Genomic DNA, 18,966 nt, shown 5'->3' with positions numbered 1-18,966 from the left:
TTCCTTCCTTCCTTCCTTCCTTCCTTCCTTCCTTCCTTCCTTCCTTCCTTCCTTCCCTTAATTTACTTTGTTTCTTTATTTCTTTCTCCATAATTTGGGTACTAAGATTATAATTGTTACATAAAAACAAGAAGTAAACAGTTGTTGTTGTTTTTGTATAACAGATTTAAGTGTTCTTTAAATGTTTATTAGAATTCAATTGTAAATACATCTGTTCCTATGGTGTTTTTCTTAGGAGAAATGACTTATAGGTTTCTTAAATCCTGACCATCACCAACCCCCCTCAGGATTGGGTTGTTTAGGTTCTGTGTCTTGTTCTCTTTATCTGGATATTTTATATTTTTGTAAGTATCCATTTAATTTTTTTAAGGTTTCAATTTGTTTTTTTTTTGTTTTTTGGCAAGTAACTTGACCTAGTAACTACTGACAATGTCATTTATTTCCTCTTCATTTATTTTTCCATATCTATATCTATATATATAATTTTGAAAATTAGGTTTTCATCTTGTCCTCTTTAAAGTTTAAATTGGCTAATTGTCTATTTTATTGGTCTTTTAAAAATACATCTAATTTTTGTCATCCCAATAATATATTTTCTTTAATGTTTCCTAATTTCTTCTTTTATATTCAGATTTCTATTTTGTGTATAATTGAAGAATAATTAATATATGTTTCAATGGCATACCTTATCAGATTTTTGTCCAACTTGTTTGTCTGAAAAAAATAAAAGCATTTTGTAGTCCTCCACAACTATTGATCTAACACCTAAATTTTCCCATAGTTCATTTATTTTTTTCTTTGAATATTTAGATTTTATGTGATTTATTGAAAAAATAATATTGTTTTTGGACCAGACTCTTCGTCATTTTATAGTCTTAAATTGTCATGGACTCTGACTGGTCCATTGATTCACTTTTGGAATGTTAGTGGAAAATTGTTACTTTGAAAGACAGAACCTTAAATTCACATGCTTTTTCAGGTGACTGAGGCAAATTTTTCCTTTCTCTTGTGGATCTTACAGTGTCCATATCCCTTTCAAAAAACATAGTAGAGATTACCTTAGTATTCCCTGATAAATAATCTGCACAGCATAGTAAAATGAAGAAGCATCACCTTGGTAGAAAAGGTCCATATAGTAAAACCTATGGTTTTTCCAATAGCTATATATAGCTGTGAGGATTGGACTATAAGCTAAACTGGTTTCTTTAGAACTGATGGTTTTGAATTGTAGTGCTGGAGAAGATTTTTGAGAGTCCCTTGGGCAACAGAGAGATCAACTAAGACAATAGTTAGAGAATTTAATTCAGACTTTTCTTTGGAAAGTCAAATACTGATACTGAAGCTTAAATACTTTCCCACATTATGAGAAGATAGGATCCTGTTTTTTTTTAAGCAATTGGGTTTAAGTAAGTTGCCCAATGTTACAAGGCCAGTTTTGTTGTTGTTGTTGGTGGTGGTGGTGGTCGTGGTGGTGGGGTGTGTGTGTGTGTGTGTGTGTGTGTGTGTGTGTGTGTGTGAACCAATCCTGGTCCTCCTGAATCCAGGACCAGCACTCTTACTGCGCCACCTAGCTGCCCCAAGATAGGATTCTTTTGAAAAGACTTTTATGTTGAGCAAGATTAAAGAAAAAGGAGAAGGGGATGATAGAGGTATTTTAGGGAAACAACAAAAATGAATTTGTCCAGACTTTCAGTGATTGTGGAGAATAGAAGGGCCTGGCATGGGAATGTGAAGAGTCACACATAGCTCAATGACTAAACAACAACAGTAATATCTGACAATCAGTTCTTTAAAAGTGATAGCTGGTTAAATAATTTTTTTGTTGTTGATATAATCAAGATAAAGTCTTATTTTTCTATTTGTTTAAAACAGTGAATTTATCATTGAGGAGCAAAAATAGTACTGGTTTTAGAGTCTGTAGCAGCAAGCACCACAAGGTCCCCAGGGTGGCTGCCAACACAGGTTCTTAGATCTGCTTTGCTAAAGGAAAGCAATGGAAAATGGGTTAACAAGCTTACTTTAATCAGTCAAATATGTATTGTTTACCTAGTTCAGGGAAAAAGGACAGCACCCCGAACTTTAGAGTATACAGACAGAATTATCAAGACAGAGAAACAGATCAAGTAGACAGATTTCCAAACTGTCCAACCATTACATCCATATCAAATCAACATCTGAGTTTTTCAAAGCCAGGGGGCTCTCAACAATGGCTACCCAAAGTCTCATCTGATCACATCACAGAACACTTCTCAAAGTGAGCCTCCAAACAAAGCCTCAAATCAGGGTTTATATAGCCTTCTCCTGGCTCAGAGAATGTAACAACCTTATTGACCCACTGCCTAATCAAAAAGTATCTCCTGAGAAACAAGCCTCCCACCATAGGCTCCAGGTGCACTTAAGCCTAGGGGCAGGGAAGATCTTAAAAATTTACATTCCCATTACAGAGTCAAAGGACCAGCATTCAAATTTCAGCTATAGTACTAAGGGAAACTAACTTTACCTCTCTGTTGTCACTTATGTAAAATAAGGAAACTGTATTAGCTAATTTATATGGACCCTTTCAGTTTTAATACCATGACTTCCCTATTCACAGACTGTGCATGGAGTATTTTAAACTTTCAATAGTAAACACAAAGATACTTGATATCTTCTAGACACTAAAAGAACTACTAACTTCAGTTAGTTCAGTTTCAACATCAGGACAAACTAAATTAGTTTTGAGGACTTCTTAAATATTTGAGATATGTTTTTTTTTTACTTATACTTTTGGCTAATATAATAACTTCTCAAAGGTGCTTGTTTGTGATACAACTTCGTAAGTTGTCTGTGTTTGCAGTGGTTAAAGAGCAAATACTGTGTGAAAATCTGATTGAAACAGAAAATGAATGTGGTAGTGTCCAATTGAATTTCATGTTTTGAAAAGTTATGCAATGACCAACAGATACACACATCTCCTTATTTAAGAATGAAATATAAATATTACTTTTCTTTCAATTAATGTGTTTTTTCCCCACATGTTTAGGTAGGTAGGACAAAAATACTTGTCAAATTGTTTGGACCTAAATACTGAATAGATGGAACTGTTTAATTTGTTGGTTTTTTTGTTTTGCCTAGAGGTGCCATGAAAATATTGCTTAAGGACACTGTGAATTGAGAAAATTTGGGAATTTTTGCCTTAATTATTAGATGGGGAAATTTCCTGTAACTCCATTAGTTCTCTAATATCATCATTATTATGATTATTATTAGTAGTAGTAGTCATAGTGGTAGTAGCAGTAGCAGTAGTAACGATCCTACCATTCAGTACAAATAGAGGTGTATTTAGTGGAGAAATTATATTGTACCTCTTCTTTGGAGAGCCAGGTCAATCAAGCATTCTATCTTTATTCTCCCTAAAAAAAGACTTTGAAAGTAGTAAACATTGACATTAATTATTTTTTTTCTTTTAATCTCTATAGGTCAACTGTTCATTCTACTTAATTTAGTCTAAAGATAGTTCCTCCTTGGACTCTGGAATCATACTCAGCCTTATCTCCACTATCTCCTCTTTTGACCATATACTAATAAAATGAAAATTTCTTAATCCTAAGTAGAAGGTAAAAAATACATCATTGGGGACAATTTGAGCATTGTTTATTTTTTTTTTTAAAGCAATCGGGGTTAAGTAACTTGCTCAAGGTTACACGGCCAGTTATTTCTGGGTGTGGTGCTGAGTATCTGAGCCCGGATTTGATCCAGGTCATCCCGACACTGGAGCCGGGGCCACCCCTAAGCAATTGGGGTTAAGTAACTTGCTCAAGGTTACACGGCCAGGTGTTTCTGGGTGGGTGCTAAGTGTCTGAGCCTAGAATTCGATCTCCAGGTCTTCTCAACACTGGAGCCGGTGCTCTTGCTCACTGTGCTACCTGGCCGCCCCTGAGCATTGTTTCTAAGAGGAGGAAAATTTACTATCAAAAGAGTTCATAGCTTTCCTGAATATCAGTGGATCAGTGGAATACCAGTGAAAATCTTTCATTGGTTTCACAGTTTTTACTAGGCAGAGTAAACAGGGCATTTATGCTTCAGCACCAAGGGCAATGCATCCCTTCTGTCACCTGAGTTCTCAATCTCAGAGTTATTTTCATCTATCTTAATTTTATTCTCATATAACCAATAAATTGTCAAGTATCTTAATTCTACCTCAAATACATACTGTCTTCTCTATTTTCATGCTTACTACCATAGTTCAGGCTCTCATCACCTCTTACCTAGACCATTGCTGTAGTCTCCAAATTGTTTCTCCCTGCTTCAGATCTCCACATTGCAAATCCATCTTCTTCAAAGCTGCTAGTGATTTTCCTAAATTAGTGATCAAACCATGTCCTTAATCAATAATGATACTAAAACAAAGAGAAACAAACATTTTTAGTTCTTGTAATGACAAGTAAAGAAGTACTTAGTGCCTTGTTTCAGCTACTTAAGTATTTAGCACCTTGTTTGAGTTCAAGTGTCTTTGAGCTTTGCCCTGATTATATCAAGTCTTTGTTAAGAAACAGAACATGTGAACCTCTATTTGTACTGAATGGTAATATCATTACTACTGCTACTACAACTACTACCACTATGACTGCTGCTGCTGCTATTACTCCTACTCCTACTCCTACTCCTACTACTACTACTACTATTACTGTGGGAGGAACTTGCTGATGAAACAGGAAGGGGCTACACAAGCAAAAGCTAATGACCATATATAAGGAGAATCCCAACCTAGAAAAGAGAAAAACAGAGAAGAGAGCACTTGTAGTGCCATAATTGAGAAGGGGAACTTTGTGGTGTCCAGGCACTCTATCTGTTCTGTTTGTGTTGAGTTTTGTTTGTGATACTTTGTACAGAAGACCTGAGACCTTACTGAAATGCCTGAAAGACTCTTCTTCCTGAGTTTAAATCTGGCCTCAGACATTTAATAACTATGTGACCCTGTGCAAGTCACTTAACCACATTTGCCTCAGTTTCCTCATCTGTAAAGTGAGCAGGAGAAAGAAGTGGAACAATTACTGAAGACCTTTGCCAAGAAAACCCCAGATGGAGTCATGAAGAGTAAGACATGACTGAGAAATGACTGATTTCTTTCTCAGAATGTTTTTAAATAATTGGAGGAAATGCTAAACTTCAGTTAGTGGTTACTAGAAATAAAAGTGTAATATTTTTCCTATCAAAGACCCTTAAAAATCCATTTATAGAGCTCAGGATCAAGAACTCCAGTTCTATTACAAGACTCCTCTGAGAGACAGTACTACAATTAAATCTGGTATAACAAAGCTCCATTCCTTTTTCAGAGGTCCCTAAGTGTCCTGTCTTCCCACAACCAAAATAAATTTAATAATGGGTCAAAAGATCCATACAAAATTTCACTTTCATAGATTCTTCTTCATAAAAAAAATTTTCCAAAAGGAATTGAAAAAGCTCTTGATATTGTCTGACCTTTGTCTTATGTTGCCCTCATTCTTCCCATTTTCCTTCAGAAAGAGCAAGATAACTCTTAGCTTCATACATTTCTTAATGATTTTCAATGGATGCTTCTGGAAGCTAGCTGGCAGAGATTCTATCAGGTTTCTGTTTGTACTAGCCTTGTTCACTGTCTCCACTACATTGACTGGTCAAGGAAATATTATTATATCTTTTTTCCCCTCATAAGAAAACTAGGTCTGGGCAAGTGAAATGACTGGCCTAAGGTCACATGAATATACCATAAGCTAATTGCATCTTGTACTCATGGTCACTTAAAAAATTGTTACAAAATCTTTTGGAGCATCCCACCATTAACCGTTAGAAAGCACTGCCAATATAAGATAAGATCAGAATCACTTGATATCATTTGCTGTCAATTCTTGTAACAATTCCTGAACTTTCTTTTGGTACATTTTGAATGTCCTTGTTTTTCCACCTGAACCCTCTTTGCTGAATTTTCCATCTACATTCTGTAACATACATGTAGACTGTTGAATTAGACCTCAATAACCTAAGAAGTAGTGGTTATATCTGAACTGATTTGCAAATGTGCAGTATGCATAGCTTATGTTTTATTGAACTCACTTGCAAGAGCTCTTTTATTTATATTTATATTAGGAGTTGTTCCTTCAAATTGTGATATTCACTGTGTGATTTCCCAAATGAAGTTCAGCCTTATCCTTTTGTAGCTCTACTCAATCCTCAGTCGTACTGATTGCATAACATATATTTTGATAACTTTTTGGTGTGATTGATAAAATAAATTGCTTTTCCTCATGTCGTTTTCACAGAAGAGGCTCATAAAGATCTGTGTTTTGAAGCAATTATGATAATGTTATAGGTGATCTGGAACATTTGAAGAACCTTTCTATAAACAGAGAATATATCTATTGTTTAGAATTTTTAAAGGTCATCTTCTAAAGCACTAATGAATACCTAGGGTAAACATATCTCTTTGTTTTAGATCTAGGGTTTTGTCCTTAAATCAGTGGGTTATTATTACTTTGTTTTCACAAAATGATGTCTCTTATGAGTGGTAACATATTTGAGAAGACCCTATTTTTGGAGTCAGAGGCTCTTGATTAAAATTGCAACTTTACTTCTTGCTACCTGTTTGAAACTGGGTAAGTCATGTCTCTTCTTACCCAGTTTCCTGATCTTTAAAATTGGTGCTTTAGGCTAGTCTATCAAGCTTTAAATATATCACCTCAGTCATGATCTTAATTGCATATGTAATAGATTATTCCATGTGTAATCTGTAATAGATCATTCCAGGCATAGTGCTCCTGTACATTCAGGTTCTCAGAACAAATTTTGGGTTAATGGCTAAGCAGTTTGATACTCTTGGTCATCAGTTCTTACCTGGAATCTTCACTGAAAAGATTAAGCATTTCTAATTCATCCATTACAGTGTCACAGAATAAAAAGGGATAATTTACTTGAGATAAAAATCAAGATAAATAACAGAAAAAGACATGAACACTTTGAATTCCCATTTCCCAGTACAATTAACCTTTTAGTATTCATATGACTACAACTTCAAATCCTCTCTCTTAGCACCCAACTACTTTTAATAATAGAGTATTTTATCCAGGCAAGTAGATAAAATGCTTCAGATTATCTTTACCACCTTTACCATCTTAGACATGATAGGAGAAGAATCACTTTCTCTCCTGTGAATACATTCAAAACTTACTGCACTGGCACTGTAGCTCTTTCTTTTACATCACTGATCAAGTTTGATAGCACAGGAAGAGAAGAAAAACCTCTAACCTTGGAGAAAATCTCCTTCTTCCTTTTCTTACTTCCACTGGTCATGGCCATTTCCTTCCTCTATCCTATCCTTTTACCTAGTGTCAATTTCAAAACCTTCTGCCCAAAGACATCAATTTGCTTCATGCCTTGCATTGAGAAACAGGATGTTCAAGAACTTCCTCTCCAATGAATGAATCTCTTCCTGCCAAACTGTTGTAGGAAACTGGCAGTCCTCCAGAGAGACTCAACATTCTTTATTTATGATTGTGATATACACATGGGAGATAACTTGTCTGAGAATAGGATTAAAGGCTTTAATTTGCTCTACAAAGTCAAATGTTTTCCTAAAATCAATGAACCATAAACGCAGCAGGATCTTATATTCTCTTTGTTATCCAATCAGGTGTTAGACCATAAATTTATGGTCCAATGTATAAAACCATCTGTAAAAGCTTCCCCTATTCATTCTCTGTCTCTCTGTCTCTCTCTTTCTCAATCAGTTTCTGTCTGTCTCTCTCAATCAATCCATAAACATTTAACATGCCCCTACTATGTGCCATACTACATATTGGGGATACAAAAAGTCCCTGCCCCCAGGAAACTTACAAACTAACAGGGGAGGAAATATGCAAACACATAGGTAAAAGTAAGCTATATACAGGATAAATAGAAAATAATTACCAAAGGGAAGGCACTTGAATTAAGAGGATTTTGAGAAGGTCTCCTATAGAAGATAGAATTTTACTTGGATCTTAAAGGAAGCCAGGGAGGTCAGTAGTTGGAGCAGAGGAGAGAATTACAGGCCTGGGGAACAGACAGAGTAAATGGAGTCAAGAGATGGAGTGTCTTGTTAATGGAAGAGCCAAGCCAATGTAACTGGACTGAAGAGAGCATATTGGAGAGTAAGGTATAAGAAGAATGGAAAGGGGGTAGTGCAGCCAATATAGTCTATGAGGGAAAGTCATCCAGCTGAGCTCTCCCAACTATCCCCTCTAAGCAACTTTAAAATAATGCCTTACATCAAATTTTGGAGTAGTAGAGCCAACAAAAGGTCAGGACATTTTTCTGACCTAAGAAAACTTAAAAGGTTGGCAGGAGAAGTCTGTGACACTGAGGTGGGGAACCTCCCCCCCAACACACACACACACACACACACACACACACACACAGAATAGCAGCAGCAACAACAGTGGCCACAGCAGGGACAGATTAAGGGAGGCAGTTGTTAGAAGCAAAATAAACTTTTGAGGAGGAATGAGAGACAGAGAATGACAGAGAGCTTACAGAGACACACACGCACACACATACACACACACACACACACACAGAGAGAGAGAGAGAGAGAGAGAGAGAGAGAGAGAGAGAGAGAGAGAGAGAGAGAGAAATAGAAGAAATTAATTGAAGCAATTCCAAAGGACTCATGATTAAACAACAATTACAAGAACAACAACAAAATGCTCTCTATCTCCAGAGAGAGAACTAATACACTCTGAGTAAAATAGATGTATATTTTTCTCACTTAATTTTTCTTGTTTATATATATATATATATATGTATATATATAACATATAGAAATATGGCTTATGTGATTTCACATGTACAACTGTTATTACATTGCTTTCTTTCTCAGTAGGTGAGACATGCTGGGAGGAAAAGTGAGAATTTGGAACTCAAAATTTAAAGAGAAAGTATGTTTAAAATAAATTAGTGAAAATATTGAGAAAATTAAAAGTAGAAAAATTCTTTCTAAATAAGTTTTGTGAAGAGAAAAAAGAAGGATGGAAAGATAGGAAGGAGCAAAGTTAAGATTGACTTTGAGTGACAAATAGAACATTTTGTATTTTGCTCCTGGACGTAATAGGAAATCACTGAAGATTGGTATGGTTGGTTATTGTTCTTAGTTCTTTAAGAGGACCAAAATGTCATCTCTATGCTAGAGTCAAGTTTTAGTTTGTTCTACTGTGCCTAATCAGGCCAATATGAGCTCAGAATGATCTTTCACAGGTCAGGCTCAAATAGCCCATGTGCACATTTGGGGTGGATTCTCTAAATTTGCTCATGTTGCATTTCTTTTGATCTATTTCAATTCTGCTTTGCTCATAGAGCACAGGACCTTCTCTGATGTGGAGACACCCTGCTGAGAAGTTCTGTGCCACTGTCTCCTATGTAACATAATCATTTCCAAAATTCCATAAGAGAGATCTTGAGAAAGTCATTGAGTAACTTTTTCTTACCACTATGTGAATATTCTTACCACTATGTGAATATTTGCCCTGCATGAGTTCTCCATAAAATAGTCTTTTTGACAATTGTATGTTTTGCATCTAAACAATGTGGCCAGCCCATCTGAACTGTGCTCTCTAAAGCAGAGTTTAGTTTAGTTTAGTTCAAGTAAGGACCTCAGTGTCTGGTACCTTACTCTGTCAGATGATCTTCAGAATCTTCCTGAGACAATTCAGTTATATTCAGTTTCCTAGCATGGCACTGGTAGACTGTCCAGGTTTCACAGCTTACAACAATGAGATCAGTACAATGACTCTGTAGACCTTCACTTTGGCAGTCAGTCTGATACCTCTTCTCTCCCATACTTTCCTTTGGACCCTCCCAAACACTGAGTTAGCTCTGGCAATTAGTGCATCAACATTATTATCAATGTGTATGTGCATGGAAAGTACAATACCAAGGTAAGCAAACTTATCCACAGCATTCAAAAACTTGTCCATTTGCTGTAACCAGTGATTCCATGGGTGGATGGTGTGGTGGTGACTGATGGAGCACCTGTGTTTGCTTGGTGTCAATTATTGGGAAAAAGCATAAGCACTAGAGATTACTGAATAGAGGGATGATATGATCATGCCTGTTCTTTAGGAAAATCACTTTTGGTAGGCACGCCCTTCAGCAGGCTATTGTAATAATCAAGGCATAAGGTGACAAGGACCTGCACTAGAGCAGTCTCAGTGTCAGAAGAGACAAAGGGTAATATTCCAGAAATGCTCCTTTGTTTGTTGTTATTCAGTCGTCATTCAGTTGTTTCTGATTCCTCATGACCCCATGTACCATACTTTATATGGAACTTTTTTTTGGCAAAGTTGCTTGAGTGGTTTGCCATTTCCTTCTTTGGTGGATTAAGTGACCAATCCAGAGTAACATGACTCATGAGTGTCTGAGACCATACTTAGGTGAGTGTCTGAGGCTGGATTTGAACTCAGGTCATTTTGACTCCAGGCCCAATGCTCTGTTGAGCCACCCAGCTGCCTCCTTGAGAAATGCTACAAAGGTGGAATTGAATAGCATGGATATGGGAAATGAGGGATATTGAAGAATCCTTAATGACTCCTAGTTTTCAAGTCTGAGGGACTGGTAGGATGGTGTTACTTTCTACAGTAATGAGGAAAGATAGAGGTTGAAAGCATTTAGGGGGAAAGATAATAAGTTCTGTTTTGCACATATTGAGTTTAAGATAATTATCGGCCATTTAATATTCAAAATGTTTGAAATATAGCTGTAGATAGGAAATTAGAAATCAGCAAAAACTTTGGGGCAAGAAAGGCAGACTTAAGAATTTTATGCACACTGGAAAATAGGATATACAGGCACTGGAGTAGAGAGATCCATCTTGCCCTACTGGAAAGTCGGAGGGGGGAAAGGGGAGGATATAGGAGAGAGAAGATTGGGGGAAGGGGTATACAGTGGGATCACTGTTTTTGGGGTGGTTGGTAAGGGAAAGACGGGGAGAAAATTTGTAACTCAAAATCTTGTGTAAATTTATGATGTAAACTAAAAATAAATATAGAGGTTTAATTAAAAAAAGAGTTGTCTGCACTGAGGTGACAATTAAGTCCATTAGAGCTGATTAGATTACCAAGTGTAGGAGTATAGAGAAAAGAAGAGGAACCAGGAGAGAATGATTAGAGGGTGTGATCTGGAGAAAAATCCAGTAAAGGAGATAGAAGAGGTGGTTAAATAGGTGGAAGAACAGGAGAGAGTAGTGTCCTGAGAACCTAGAGAGAAGAGAATATCAAGAGGAGAGTCATCAGTAGTGCCAAAGGCTACAGAGAGGTCAAGGAGAATGAAGATGAAGAAAGGGCCTTTGGATTTGTCAACTAATAGGTTATCAGTAACTTTAGAGAGATGAGTTACAGTAGAATGATAATGTCAATAGCCATATTAGAAGAAGTTAAGCCTATCTGTTGCCTCTCATAATGATCTGACTAAGATCATTATGTAGCTTTACACACACACACACACACATGTGTGTGCGTGTGTATGTATAAAATTCCAGGTAAGTAATATTGTTATATTTGAATAAATAATATTGTTAAATATAATTTTAAAAGTGGCATGGAATACCAAGACAGTTCTTAATTTATATTAAAGAGGGGGTTTTGTTATTGGGAATTCTTCAAACTGGGATAATAATACTGTTTACCTCTCAAAATTGTGGTGAGAATCAAATGAGATGATATATCTAAAGTCCTTTTTAACCTTAAGATATTATGTAAATATTAGCTATTATACTTAACACTGATGAAATCACAGTTCATAAAAAACATAATAGCAGTCATAATAAATTATATTTGTATACCAATGACTAGATAATAATGCTATAATGATAATATATAGATACATGAAAATTGAGAAAAATCTCAACATATGACTTCATGTAAATATAATTATGTGATCATATATATGGGCACATATGGGGCAGCTAGGTACTACACTGGATAGATCAACATTCTTGGAGCCAGGAAGACCTGAGTTCAAATGTGGTCTCAGATACTTACTAACTGTGTGACCCAGTGCAAGTCACTTAATCCTGTTTGCTTCAGTTTCCTCTTCTGCAAATGATCTAGAAAAGGAAATTGGAAATTACTCTAATGTATTTGCCAAGAAAACCCCAACATGGGATCATGAAGATTCAGCAACAACTGAAATGACCTAACACCAGTGAATGGTAGATGTGTATTATATATTATATATATAATAATGTGTATTATAATATATATTGTTTAAATTTTATTTGCTCCAATTAGTTTATTAAGATGAGGTTTTTCTCCTTGTTTTGTATGATATCCCTTCTCTATGTTGAAAACATTGTAGTTTCTGAAATAATATTTACTGAAAAGAATTGTTCGGTTTCACTTTTTCTAGATTTGCCTGAAGTACATGAATTTCAGTATGAAATTCAATTTGAATCTGATCTCATGAAATCTAACTTGGAATCTTGTGTTGCATTGTATCTGACCAGTAAAGAAAGAACTATTGAAAATGGAGTTATATCACTAGTCTTCAATATGGTTTTTGCACCAAAGAAACCAATGCGGTAAGTCTATTCTCCTCTTTCTTTTAAAGAATAAAAATGATCCATATTTCAAAAACCTATGACCTTTTCTTGTTCTTGTGAGTTAACCCTATTGGAATAGGATAAATTGTTTTATGTACTTAAGATGAGTTTTAAGCACAACAACTCTCCCTTCAATGGACTATATGTAGCGTCATGCAGGAATAGTAAGAATTATGGGTTTGTTTGTTTTTTTTGCCTTTTTTGGAGGGCAATTGCGGTTAAGTGACTTGCCCAAGGTCACACAGCTAGTTTTTTTTTTTTTTGTGTGTGTGTGTTAAGTGTCTGAAGCCAGATTTGAACTCAGGTCCTCCTGGCTCCAGGGCCGGTGCTCTATTCACCATGCCACCTAGACGCCCCAATGGGGTGTTTCTAACTCATTTATGTAGCACCCCTCAGTCTACTGCTAGACTTTTGCTATATTTATCTAATCTTATCTTGTTCTCTAAATTTAATAAAGGAGTAAATTTGTATATTTTCTCATTAATTAAATTTTTTTACAAGTCTCTCAATCAACTAAGTTTTGAAATCCTACAATCCAATATCATTTATTTAATAAACAGGAGAAACTTGGTTTCCCAATAGTTTTTATTGAAGTCTGCATAAATTTATCTTCTAGATTAATATAACTAATCCCCTTAATCTTCTGGAACTAAAGAAATATTGAAGTCACTGCATATAGACTTTATTCACATTGAAATCAGCAATAAAAAAGACCTAGATAATTATATACAGTATTTTAGATGTGAGAAGCAGTTGTAACCAGTCACTCAAAATTCTCACTATCACAGCATCTGATTTCATGTCTAAGAAAACAGTTCCACACCATTTAGTTCAACAAAGTCCATTTACAGGAATGCTTAGTCCTTTTCACAAGGCAAATGTTAAAATAGTTAAATATAGTTAAAATAGTTCCATCTAAAAAGAAGACCTTTCCATCTTCTTTTTCTCTGTGACTCCTACCTTGAGCTTTCTTCCTCTATGAAGAAAACTTTAGCTTCTCTCATGCCCTATGTCTGGACAATTTCTCTTGTAGCTATCAAGATTTGGTTCAGAGAATTCAAAACTGCAAAATTCCTTTAGTGATCATGTAGCCTAATACCATAATTTTATAAGTGGGAAATAATGGATTGAAGGCAAGAAATGTGACTTGTTCAATCAGACAAGCTTAATTCAAAGTAAGCATTTCTTGAGCACATTCTATGGGTTATCATTTGCAAAGCATTTCAGATGGCTCTTAAAGCTGTAGTAAGTTTATCTAAACTCTCTATGTCAAAACCTAGTGGAAGAGGTTTTATAGAGAAGGCAAAATGTGTTTTAAAGTAAATTTGAATGCTTTTGACATCTGTACCCAGAACTTAAAACCCATTTAGTTGTACTAGAAAAATGCAGTGAAGCAGATAAATCAAGTAATCTATATTGTTGGTTGATTTCTCTCTTAGATTGGTAAATCCTTGAGGGCAGGGCCTCTCTTTTTCCTCTTTTTGTATTCTTGTCACTTAGTACATTGCCTAGCACATAGTAGATTCTTCATTAAATCAATCAATCAATATTTTTAAGTCCCTAGTATGTGCCAGGCACTGTGGTAAATGCTGGTGATACAAAAAGAACCAAAAAAATGATCCTGCTTTCCAGGAGTTTACAATCTAATGCAACAAACAACAAATGCAACAACATGCAACAAAATATAATAAATAAAATAAACATAAAATGCAACAACATGCAACAAAATATATACAAAGCAAGTTATATAAAGGATAAATGGGACATAATTATCATTGGAAAAACACTGAAATTAAGAGGGTAACCCCTCTTCCTGTAAAAGGTGAGACTTTGGTTGGGATTTTATGGAGGCAGGGAGGTGGTCAGTAGTCCGAACAGAAGAGGGAGAGCATTCCAGCCATGAAAGATAGCCGTAGAAAATGCATGAAGCCAAAAGATGGAAATAGGGAGTTAGTGTTACTGGATGGGAGTATATATTGCAGTTTGAGATGTAAGAAGAGTAGAAAGGAAGGAGAGGTTTAAATTATGGAAATCTATGAATACTAAACTGAGCATAAGGGATTCATTCCTGGAGGAAATAGGAAGCCACTGACATGGTCAGACTCAGGCTTTAGGAACATGTTTAGTGACTAAATGGAGGATGGATTGGAGTAGAGTGAGATTTGAGGCAGGGAAACCCACCAGCAGGTTATTAAAATAAAAGATAAGGGCTTACCCCAAGATAGTGGCAGAGGAGAGAAGTTGGCAAATTCATGAAATGTGGCAAAGGTGAAATCAGTAGGCCTTGGCAACAGATTGGATGAGGAGTGAGAGACAGTGAGGAATCCAAGATGATTCCTAGGTTTTGAGCCCTAGGGACTGGAAGAATGGTGTTGCCCTCCTCAGTAATAAGGAAAGATATGGAGGGCAGTGTTTGAGGAGAAGGTACTGAGTTCTATTTTGGCCATGTTGAGTTTAAAATGTCTCCTGGGGATCCCGTTTGAAAGGTCTGAAAAGCAATTGGAAATGTAAGATTGGAGACCAGTAGAGAAGTTTTGGCAGGATAGGTACATTTGAGAATCATCACAGTATATTAGTATTAAAGCCATAGGAGTTGATGAGAGCACCAAGTGAAGAAATGTAGAGGGAGAAGATAAGAGGGCCCAGGACAGAAGCTTCTGGATGAGGCTGCAGCAAGAGTGGTTAAACAACTAGGAGGATAATCAGGAGAGAGTGGTATCCTGAAAAACAAGAAAATTCTAAAAAATATCAAAGATAAGAAAGTCATCAACTGGGAAATATGTTTGTAATCAAAAACATTTGGAGGATGAAAATAGATTCAATATATTTCCCATTTTCTCCCTCTTTGTTTAATTTCATTTTCGCAGCGCTTCTTCCATGAAGAGATTTGTTTCCTTAGTGATAACTGGGGAGCAGTGGTTATAGGTGGGTAAGGCTAAGAGGGGAAAAGAATAACACTGAAAAATGTAGTTCCAATGTGGATGAGAGAGAAATCTGGCATAAGTTATTCTTTGTGGGTAAAAATAAAATAAAAGGCCGCTGGGTGTTGCAGTAGGAAGTCTTCAAATCTGAGTTCAAATCTGGCCTCATACATAAGATTTCTTACCTATGGCAAGTCATTTAACCTAAGTTTCCTCAAGTGTAAAATGGGGATCATAATAGCACCCACTTTCCAGAGTTCTCAGTAAAAGTGAGGTCATATTTGTAAAGTGCTTAGCAAAGTGCCTGGAACATAATAGGCCCTACTTAAAAGTTTTTTTTTCCTTGTTAGTTATTGTGATTATTATTATATATTTGGAAAGCTGATTTTACTGTATATATGTGTGAGTGTGTATGTGTCTATGCATATGTATGTGTGTGAGTGTGGATATGTGTGTGTGTCTGCATGTGTGTGTGTGCAAACTTTTGTTGTTTGGTGGCTTAATATGATCCAGCTTGTAGGATTCACATTTACTTATTCTTTTATTTGTCACTATTATGCTTATCTCACACTAACACAAATGATAGACAGCAATCTTAGCAATGACTACAGAACCTATTTTTTTTATTAAGACTCTCTAAGTACGACTAGAAATAACAATATAATTCATTGATAATAACCTACCGGCTTTATTTGTAACTTTTGTATCATATTGATTCCACAGTATTTCAGCAATAATAATTGTGATGTTCATACTTTAAATACCATTTAATAGTTACAATATGACTTTTTATGCACTTTTTCTTATTTTATCTTCACAGCAACTCCATAAGATAGATAAGCAACTTATTTTATAGGTGAGGAAATCAAGAGTCAGGTTAAATGACTTGTCCCAGATCATGTGAAAGAACTCAGTCAAATCTTTGGACTAACTCTGAGTATAAGATAAGGAGAGCATGAATAGTATTTTAACTGCATTACATACACCCTCAATTTATTGTGTTTTAAAATATTCATCTTTGATGAGTTAATTCTACTTAATATCAAACATTTAATAACAAATTTCTTCCTCAGGTAATTTAAAGGAGCTTTATGAGAGGTTGTTGAAAATTTTCTTATGTGATAATGTATTTCAAGAGAATACTGAAAAACAGTATACTACTACTCTTATCACTACTACTACTACTACTATTACTACTACTACTAATGCTGATATAGGGGTTACTGTTGCTACTACTGCTTCTACCCCCATTTTTAAGATGGAAAAACTGATGCACAAAGAATTTTTAAGTAATCTTTAGTAGTAAGTGGTAAAGCTAGGGCTCAAAAACAGATTAAAGAAGGTAATTATAAGGGTGGCTCGGTTGCACAATGAATAGAACACTGGCCCTGGAGTCAGGAGGACCTGAGTTCAAATGCGACCTCAGACACTTAACACTTACTAGTCATGTGACCTTGGGCAAGTCACTTAACCCCAATTACCCTTTCTTCCCCCTTCCAAAAAGAAAAATAAAAGAACTATATTATCTTTCTACTGTATTAGGCCCTTTCCGAAGCTTTTAAGATTTTACCTAAGGATCTTCATGTAATGTCATTTGCAGTCTGTTATTTGTCTACCATATGACTCTACTAGGGTCAGCTATTAGCAAGATAAACATGGGTAAAGAGAAAAAGTCTGGAAGTGTAATCTCAAAAAAGTTTGAAAATGATTCATCCATACTGCTCATTATATCCCTAGCATAGTTAGTTCACTGGGTTCTGGATCAGACATAAGACACACATATATAATTTCATTGATAGAGTTCTTAATTCCATTATACTCATTTTGTCACTGATCATTTTACCTGTTTTATTCATTAACACTGATGTATATATATTTTTTAAAGATCTATAATCACATTGGCAGTTCAATGCAGTACAGATGGGATATGGAAGTTTCCAATAACTCTGATTGCTTCTGAGCCAGAATTTGATGATGTTATCAATATTGAAGGAATTGGCTTATTCAAGGAATCTACTGTTGCCTTTAGGCTGACGAGTCAGACATGGTAATATATCAAAAAAAAGTATATGTCCATATTTTGTAGAAGTAATTTATATTCAATAGTAAAACAATAAGGTAAGATGGAAAACCTTCTTAGGTGAATTTTTTTTCCAACTTTTCCCACTATTGAGGTACACCCTGCAGCATGCCCTTCAAAATTTTTTCCATTGCAATTCTAAATATACAGTAACTATAATGTTAGGGCAAAAAGAGGTGGATAATGTGTGTGTATGTATGGAATATATATATATATATTTAATATTGAAATAAAATGAATACTAATATTTAAATAACCAATGATGTAATAATATAAAATATAATGCTATTATGTAAAGATATATTATTTAAATAAATGTTATCAATGACTAAACAAACCTAAATAAATAGATATATGCTCTAATATATGCACATATACTTATATATACAAGGTTTAGCAACTTTGAAATATAAACAATTGGATATCATTGCTATTTAGTGTAATATTGATTTTCACTGAGTATTTCAAAGCATTATTTTACTTTTATTCCAATACATATTATTCTCTATAGTAGATTACAGTGTCACAAAATCCCAGGGTGGAAAGGGGACCTTGGAATTTATATACTCTCAATTATAGTTGACCACCCTACAGGATACCCCATAAACATCCCCTATTTCCAACTTCCATTTGAAACTCTGTGGTGAAGGGAAAACAGCATTTCTTCAAAACTGTCCATTTTGTTTTTGTACAGTTTCAGTTTTTAGGAAGGTTTTCTTTATATCTGGCTGAAATCTGTCCTTGCAAGTTCACCTGTTCCTTCTCATTCTACCCTCTAGATTAACAGTTCTCAACATTTTTGGTTACACTGTCTCAAATATTTTTATAGCTACAATTTTATTATCTGGATATGGTTGGTACCTTAGTATTCCTTATTCTTTTTTTTAATTAACATCTTTTTTTGAGTTCCAAATTCTCTCCTTCCCTCTATCCCCGCCCCATTATTGAGAAGTATAATATCTGTTACGTATGTGAAGTCATGCAATGCCTTATCAAAAAAGAAAAGTAAAGTAGAAAAAAGGTTTTAATCTCTCTGGAAGTAGATAGCATTATTTTTTTACAGTGAGTTCATTGGAATTGTCGTGGATAATTTCATTAATCAGACTAGCTAAGTTTTTTTTGCTTTTTTTTTATAGTCGATTATCATTGCAATATTGCTGTTACTGGTCCTATTCATTTAGCTTTACATTGGCTCATATAAGTCTTCCCAGGATTTTCTAGAACTAACGTACTTATTATTTCTTACAATGTGTTAGCATTCCATCACAATCACATACCATAACTTGTTCAGTCATTCACCAATTGATGGGCATCCATTCAGTGTCTAATTCTTACTTCAGTTTTAATTTTACTTTTGGGGGTATAGACCTTGTAGTGGA

At 35.2% G+C, this 18,966-nt stretch overlaps 1 protein-coding gene across 1 annotated transcript in view; it reads left to right on the top strand.

The window, feature by feature from the left end:
- The window catches only part of CFAP47 (cilia and flagella associated protein 47), a 963,244-nt gene that overhangs the window by 874,924 nt on the left and 69,354 nt on the right, over nt 1-18,966 (top strand). Inside the window, exons 63-64 of the mRNA XM_069063838.1 lie at nt 12,394-12,565; nt 17,393-17,554. Of these exons, the coding sequence (XP_068919939.1) occupies nt 12,394-12,565; nt 17,393-17,554 (334 nt within the window). The remainder of the gene's footprint in view (nt 1-12,393; nt 12,566-17,392; nt 17,555-18,966) is intronic.

Source organism: Petaurus breviceps, unplaced genomic scaffold (assembly GCF_028583685.1).
Source record: "Petaurus breviceps papuanus isolate PSGF00001 unplaced genomic scaffold, PetGlider_PUasm1.0 90603, whole genome shotgun sequence".
Taxonomy (NCBI): domain Eukaryota; kingdom Metazoa; phylum Chordata; class Mammalia; order Diprotodontia; family Petauridae; genus Petaurus; species Petaurus breviceps.
This window is presented reverse-complemented; position numbering and strand designations above follow the sequence as displayed.